General features: G+C 40.0%; 1 protein-coding gene across 1 annotated transcript; it reads left to right on the top strand.

The window, feature by feature from the left end:
- The first annotated feature begins 6,106 nt into the window (after positions 1 to 6,106).
- Positions 6,107 to 7,190, top strand: LOC120296215 (dof zinc finger protein DOF2.4-like). Its single transcript, XM_039317928.1, has 2 exons — positions 6,107 to 6,301; positions 6,468 to 7,190. The coding sequence occupies exons 1-2, from the start codon at positions 6,251 to 6,253 to the stop codon at positions 7,188 to 7,190; spliced, it is 774 nt and encodes a 257-aa protein (XP_039173862.1). The 5' UTR covers positions 6,107 to 6,250.
- Positions 7,191 to 8,168: the final 978 nt, after the last annotated feature.

The raw sequence follows: 8,168 nt of genomic DNA, 5'->3' as shown, positions 1-8,168 counted from the left end.
ATTACTTCCTAACATGTGAGGTAATCATGTGGGTGCACAATTCACCAATTTGACATCTAATAAAATAAAATTATATTATTATAGGACTTATCTTATAGCAACAAAAATATCTGCAATGTTAGTTTAGAATTCACATTAATAGTCCTAGATATAATTTCTAAGCAACACACGGTCATTCAATTTGTTTTTTTTTTTTTTTAGGATTTTCTATTATTTAACAAAACTTTAGTCTACGTGAAATGCAATGCAATGACGTACAAAAATGTCTATACTAACATGACATGTGACATACAATTAAACAAACCTAATTTGTAAATTATATGTTACGCGACATTAAGTAAAAGACCTAATCTAACGATGGGTAAATATTAAATGAAGCTATCCTAATATGCCACACATTCAAATTATCCTAATTATGCAAGGACTAGATGACATGCGAGGAATGACCTAATTCTAGGTGACACACACATGATATCTTTTATGTTTTCTTTTTCTTTTTAATAAAATTGGAAATTAAAATTGTCCAATAATTGAACGTGCAATTTAAGTTAATGAGAAGAGAATCTAAAATCCTAAATTAATTTCTTTGGTATTTTTATTTTAAAAATTGAAATAAATAAATTCCCTAATCAAAACGTGTAAACTATCCTAAAACAGGCAAAATTTTAACATGAACCTAATCCAACTCAAATATATATGTTATTTTTTTGCATTTTCTTTTATGGAAACAAAATTAATTCAAGTAAAGGCATAAAGAAAACACGACAACAAATTAGGCAATATATCATTGGTACCCATCTAATAAATTGACGAATTGTATCTTGTGCATAAAATTAGATTGGCCAATTTTAAGGAAATCGTGAATCATATATTTTGGCATGAGATCGGATCGATGATTTTTCTATGCGATTGCAAGTCATATTTCGGGTATAAAATCATATTGTCAATCATATGCACGTTTTGAGATTAGGGAATAATCCATAATTTAAAAGGCTTTTTCAAAAACTTTGGATAAGATGTATCACTCAAAGACTTAAATTTACTGGTTATATCAACAAATTAAGTAAGGAAATTACCAAATTAAACTTGAATTATATCTTTAAGTATTTCATGGATATTGTTCCCGAATTTGGACTCGTTGGATGGTGGCCCCGATGATGACTTACCATGACATACGACAATGGCTCGTGACGTTCAACAGTGGTAAGTTGGATTGACGATCAAGAAGAGTGTAGCTCGGTGGTGGCGGCGTGGCACAGCAGCAAGTCATTGCAAGTAGCGGACCGCATGATGAGGAGCTCAGGAGTAGCTCACGGTTCGCGGGCAAGTCGTCACGGGACTTGAGTTCTCGGACAATGGAGCACGGCTTGCTCGTGGTGATATCTTCGCTGAACGTCGTCAGTGAGGGTCTTGGTTGCGAAGCAAGAAGATCTGGCTGCAATTGCAGCTCGTCGCGGCCGTAAGAGGACAACACTACAAAAGCGTGGACGACTAGTGTAGTGTTTCCTTCAATCTGGCGAGGTGTGAAGGGGCAGGTGGCTGCTACTCTTCCCCCAGTTCACGATTCTCTTGGACCCAAAGAAGCCCATTCACTGAAATTCCACACTTCAAGCAGTGGAAAGAAGACTTCAAATTCCAAGACAGGCCTTCTCCCAACAATGCTTCAGTTTATTAGTATGAGCACGCGTGGGAGATTGCTTGATTGTCTCCTTTTTATGGCTGCCATGCTCACGATTTTCCTCTTCTTTGCTATCTCTGGATCGTCGCTGTATTGTATGTCCGTGAGATTGCTGGAGGCGCAGCTCGAGGCTCGATGTTGGATCAGGATACTGGACAATCACCGGTGCCGTAGGGAGCACGATGGCTAGAAAAACCTGCAAGAAAGTGAAGCCTGCGTGTGCGATCAGACGTGTTTGAGCAAGACTGCGGTGCACGGTGGACAGTGGATCAAGATCACCTCCGGGAGAGGCTCAGCCATGTGATGCTTGGCCGAACTCTACTCTCTCTCACGTGTGTTTTCTCTCTATGCTGTGGCTCTCTATACTATGGCCGTGTATTCAATGTGTGGCCTCTCCCCTTTTTTGTCTGTTCTTTGTCCGCTTATATAGACGTAACAATTTTAGCACGGAAGGGAAGGGGCCAGATTTTATTTCCTCTTGAGAACGTCCCAGTATATTTGGCTTGACTTCGTCCATGACCAGACCATGATTCTTTTCTCTCTCTATTGATTTTTCCAATCTAACAAAGAAATCTCTTGCAAATATTGTGCACGTAGATTGGTCTTTCTCATCTTTCAGAGAAGATCCTTTCCTATATCGAGACCATGACACCAATTCTCCATATATGAGATTTTAATGGAATAATAGCCCTATTGCTCATGATCTTTCCAAGTTCAGAACAATCCACATGCAATTCTTGCTCAACATAAAGATTTACAAGCTTTACCAAATTTCCATCACCACGGGCTTAGTCCAATTAATTTTAGAGCCATTCATTCAAATTTTTCAATCTGGTTCAATGCAAATGCAATAATAAATGCTTCTAAAATTATATGTTATGCAATTTAATTCAAATATTTTTGTTTAAGGGTTAAAAATTAATCCTTAATTTTTTATGAGATAAATTAATGATCAGGTCGCCAAAATTTAAGTGTCAACACTTCCTTTTGAGGGTGGGCATCCATTTGGCGAATCTCAGGAGAAACACATATGTAATGTGCTTGTCCATTGTCCTTTACTAATTTTTACAATGCATCTCAGTGCGCATTGGGCTGGCCTATATATAGTTTTTTTAGCTTGTATTGAATCCTCATAATAAGGACTTAACTCCATGTAACAGACCAAATTATATATAATAACAACATTAACAAACGCGGGAGGCCATGCGAAAGAACGTGCGTGGACTTTGAGAAGGCAACAGACTCGATTTTACAGCTGATTAGATCGAGATATGTTAGGGACTGCAATATGATTTCCACATGGTATATGGCCAAGTGATCTCGCCGCCAATTTCTTTTGATAGTCTAGGATATGAGCACAAAGAGCCAACTATCTAAAGGCCAGCGAAATGTCATTAAGGCCGGTGAACATGCTTTTGTATGTGCATGTCGTCCTAATCCAAAGCAAAGTACACGCATGCAATTTGCGGCATTTGAATATATAACCTCAAGTTTCTGAGCTGAAATATCCTACATAAAGACCAACCACACCAACCTTGAGGGTTCTCGACACCAATGCGAGCTCAAGCTCGCTTGTGGCCATCTTTACTAGTGGAAGGAGATGGGATGGTGGCGAGGAGGCAAAAGGAGCAATGGGGAGGAAGAAGGAAAAAAGATTAAAAAAAAAAAGTAAAAGAAAGAAATAAAAGTAATTTAAAAATAAAAAAAAAAAATTAATAATTGAATGTTTTAATAATTTTCTCCTGAAATGTCAAATCAGATTCTCCATACCAAACAACAAAAAATGACTTTCTACAAAACATTTTCCTAAATATATTTTTTGCAAACAAATGGACCTTAAATAATATTACACAAACCTAATCCCTTCTCTTTCTCTTGCTATCCCATCCCTTAAATCTCTTATCGTCCACATCAAAACCACCATGGCCATTGGCCACTGTGCTATGGCGCAGCTATGTCACGCCGCGGCTTGTTGCCGTTGGTCCATCGAGTTCAGATCGAGCCCCCTCACAGCCACCTCTCTCTGTCTCTCTTGATCTGTCCCTCTCCCTCTCGTAATCTCTCCCTTTGGTTGGCATCAATTGTGTCCATATCGGAGGTTTTGGTGGACGGAGAGATGAGCATAGTGGCATCTCTAATTAATAGTGATGAGCATTCCAAATTTAAAAGGAGAGAGAGAGAGAGAGAGAGAGAGAGAGAGAGAGAGAGAGAGAGAGAGAAGTGGTGCAACTCGTCGCGCGTCGATGGAACTTGATGATTTCGACGTCAGAGAAAATAAAGCCGCCTAAGGTGGTTGGTGTGGACACGGCTGCTTATGAAAATTGAAAGGCAGTTTTGGATCAAGAATTCCCGCTGTGTTGGATAAACAAAAACATGTCATGAGTTTTGATTTAGACAAAGTTACGCAGCTCATGGTACTTACTTGGAAAGCTCGTCCAAACCTGGGGACTTGTGTTTGCCATCGATTCGGGCCTCAAAATCCGCTGTTTTCATAATTGTCGAGTCGCTTTTCTAATTTTTAGGTTAATTTTTCACATTGGTCTAGCTCATTTCTTTATCTTTCAAATATTGTCTGCAATTTGTGTTAAATTTGGATTACCTAAGATTTAGGTTCCATTTGTTTTGTGGAAAATGTGATATTTCTAGAGAATTTTTTAGGAAACCATTTTAATCTTGTGTTTGGCTGAAATTTTAAAATGTCAAAAAAAAAAAAAAAATTATCTACTGTTGGTATAACAAAATTTGATTTGATTTTCCTAAGGGAAATTTCCCAAAAAACAGAATTATTAATTTTTTTTTCCTTTTCCTTGTTCCTTGGTTGGTGGCTGGCCTCAATGGTAGCCGTGATCGGCCACAAGTGGGGGACAACCTTGTTGGATTCCCGAGAGTTTAGGCTATTATTAGGCTAGCGACGCCGAGCCTCACCACCAAAGGTCGACAAGCTTGTCCCTTACTTGTGGCCGGTCGTCAACCTTCGCTATGGTTGGGACTGGCTAAGGAAGAAGGAAAAAAAAAATGAAAGATTGAAGAAAAAAAAAAAGATAGAAAGAAAAAGGAAAAATAAAAATGATCAAAAATTCGATTTTTCAATACAATTACTTTTATAAAAACAAACATTTTCTTAAATAAGGACCCAAGCCCAAGCGCCAAGGACCTAGGCACAACCTTTGTAGACTCGAACATAAGTACTAGGAACTAAAGCTTGAGCATTGGGGACCTAACTTCATTTATGGACTGGAGCTCAAGTGCCGTGGCATTGGGCGGGGGCACCAAGGCTATGGGCCTAGTCTTGATGGACCTAGAAACAGGCATTAGAGGCTCGAGCTTGACCTCGATGGACCCGAGCCTAGGTGCCATAGACTTTGTTGTGAATGTCACGAACTTGAGAATCATCATTGAGCTTCTTTTGTTCAAGCATTAAGTTTCAGATGCAAGTGCCAAAATCTAGTCATATTTTTTTTTTTTGGATAAAGTAAAATCTAGTCATATTTTGTAAAATGTTTTTTGATTTTTCAAAGAGGAAATCACTTTCCTAAATTTAAGCATAGGAATCCCATTGACTTATTTTCCTAAGCGAATTAAATGCCGAAAATGTGGAAAATGATTTCTTGGAAAATATTTTCCGCAAAATGAATCGTAACTTACCTACCCCGTGGTGGCCGAGTTAGTGGAATCAAACGTTGGCCACATGCAAGGCCGGGGTTCGTATCCCCAACTCGTCACGATGCACGACTTAAGTGAGGTGCCGTGGGTGGTGGGTACCGCGCTAATGCTCCCTAGGTTTACGTCGCTAGTTGCCGGCTCTACGACGGTTCCTAGATATAAAAATAAAAATAAAAAAATGAACAGAACTTTATAGCGTGTTTATTTTATTTTGTTACGTGAGTCATAAAGCTTTCGCCATTAACTTTCATAATATGTTGGGAGAGTTTGCTTAAAAATGTTGTTGTGAGTGATTATGTGCCTTTGTGCGTGTTTGTGAACTAATCTAGTCGTTTCGTTAATCATTTATGAAGCATCAATCGTTGTGTAGCAGAAGTCGGTGATTGGAGAAGCGGTGGGCCCGAAGAGGTGATGGCGGATACGTTGATTTTTATGATTGAACATGGAGACGGATAGAAGGTGATGATTCTTTTTTTTTTTTTTTTTTTTTTTTTTATAACTTATAATGTGTTTCCTCGTTAGGTAGATGTACATATGCCTGGTAAGATTTCAGTGGATGGCTCGTGCAAGGTTATTTCGTCCTAAATCCAATTTTCGTCTAGGATATAGGGTTGCTAAACTTTTTTACTTCTTTTGGGACAAAAAGAAAGATGCTTACACGTTAAGGAAGAAGGAATATTTTGTCCCTTTAAACCCTAGAAAGTGTCTTAAGCTAGTGAGAAGTGGCAAGGACAAAATATATTCCATGTAAATACAGCACACATAAAAGTTCCCTCCTTTAATTTTTTGCCTCTTATTGAATTCTCTCCCTTCTGCAACTCTCTCTTCGTTGATGTGATTCTCCACTATTCCCTCAAGAAGCCCCCATTGCGACCTTTACTAAAAAGAAAGAGCATCCTCACACAGGCCATGGATTTTCCATCTCTCCCACCTTATCTTGATCCATCCAACTGGCAACAGGTGAGGATTTTCTTAAACGCTCCATGAATTATCTTTCTTTCATGCTTTCTCAGCCCAAAAGCAAAAAAACTTCAAAAGAAAAGATATTCTCTCCACTTTTGCTGGTCTTCTTTGCTGAATATACCAGACATTTGATCTTTGCTTTCTTCTTCTTCTTCTTCTTCAGCAACAGACAGATCATCACCAAACTGGAAGCTCCAGCACAAATACTCAGCTCCTGCCGCCACCACCACAACCTAATGGAGGCGGTGGTGCCAGCTCGATCAGGCCCCGTTTGATGGCTGACGAGGCCCGCCTGGCCAACATAACGATGCCAGAGGGGCCGCTGAAATGCCCTCGATGTGAATCGACCAACACAAAGTTCTGCTACTTCAATAACTACAGCCTCTCCCAGCCGAGACACTTCTGCAAAACGTGCAGAAGGTACTGGACGCGAGGAGGAGCGTTAAGAAATGTCCCTGTTGGAGGCGGTTGCCGGAGAAACAACAAGAGGAGCAAATCGGGGAGCTCGAAATCAGTGGCAAGTAGCAGCCATCGGCAAATCACAGCTCCGAGATCGGGCTCTACTTGCATACCGACCTCAAATGGAGGGGCCAATGTTGACACCACTGAAATATTAGGGGTCGGGACGCAGCTCCCACCGCTCGGCCACTTCATGGCTCCTATGCACTATCTTCCTGATAACTTGACTTTATCAGCTGGCGCTGGACTTAATTATAATACTGGAGTGCCTTCACCACTAGGAGACTTGAATTTCCTGGCCGCGACCACCTGCGATGGTGGAGCTTTAGAGCGGTGGCGCTTGAGCAAGCACAGCAGCTTTCCTCGTCGGGCAGGCTGGATCCAAACCTGGGATTGTACCCGTCTGAAGGCAGGTTTGAGTCATTGAGAGCTCTTAATGTGAGGCCTAATGCACCGCCTTCATCAGCTGGGCTTACTGCTCAGCTCTCCTCATCGGTGAAAATGGAAGACAACAATCAGCCTTTCTCGAGGCAATTTTACGGGATTAACCATGAAAATCATCCCTTCTTGAGCAGTGCCAGCGCATGGATGGATCTTTCTGGTTTCAGCTCTTCTTCCACTCGCAACCCCTTATAGAGATCTCTTGGTTAACTTGATCCTCTCTTTTTGAAGCTTTCATAGTTCTCCTCCTTTCTTTCAAATTTTGGTCATCTCAACTGATCATTCAAAAAAGAATGAAACCCTAGAAATATTTAGTGGAGATGGTTGCTGACTGCTCTGCTCTTAAAGATGAAACCCTAGAAATATCTCTCACTTTGGTGTTTTTCTTTTCTTTTTTTTCCTTTCGGTGTTCATCTGTTAGGTTTGAACTGTCACCTGCTCACCATAGAGACTCTGTATGCCTTTGCCAAGTTGTGATCATATTATGTTCCTGTCGAATGCATAATTCACTGGCTGATCTCCTTAATCAAGGTTTCTTTCGTTCTTTAATTTTGTGACGATTGGTTGAGGCAATGTCTTCAGTTACCATTTGTTTACCGTGAGTAGATGTTATTTGGGAGTTATAAATTATACGTTTTCTTATTTTGAGTAACACGAGAGTGCCAACGTTAGAATCTGCAGCTCAACAGTTGTGTGTAGCATACTTTCAGAAATTATTTTGACAAGTGAAGTAGAAGATTGCATCTCAAAGCAACGTGCATGAATTGATGGTCATATGCAAAACACTTGTGGTTTTGAGTACGGACCAGCAATTTGAAAGTATATAGGAGCTGATTCAAGAATTTAAATCCTCATTGCCTATAAGGCTCCTTATAGTACAAGGACTCCATCTTTATACTGATTTTAGCCTCTTACTTCTTCCATTGTGCCTTTGCTCCTCGAGCCTACATGATTCGTAACATAA

This window comes from Eucalyptus grandis, chromosome 1 (genome assembly GCF_016545825.1).
Source record: "Eucalyptus grandis isolate ANBG69807.140 chromosome 1, ASM1654582v1, whole genome shotgun sequence".
NCBI lineage: Eukaryota > Viridiplantae > Streptophyta > Magnoliopsida > Myrtales > Myrtaceae > Eucalyptus > Eucalyptus grandis.
Note: the sequence above shows the minus strand (reverse complement) of the source record. Positions and strands in the feature narration are given on the sequence as shown.

What these genes read in the sequence shown, in the direction of transcription:
- LOC120296215 (XM_039317928.1), top strand. Translation starts at nt 6,251, where the DNA reads ATGGATTTTCCATCTCTCCCACCTTATCTTGATCCATCCAACTGGCAA. An exon ending in ATCCATCCAACTGGCAACAG is followed by an intron (nt 6,302 to 6,467) that starts GTGAGGATTTTC and finishes CTTCTTCTTCAG; the next exon opens with CAACAGACAGATCATCACCA.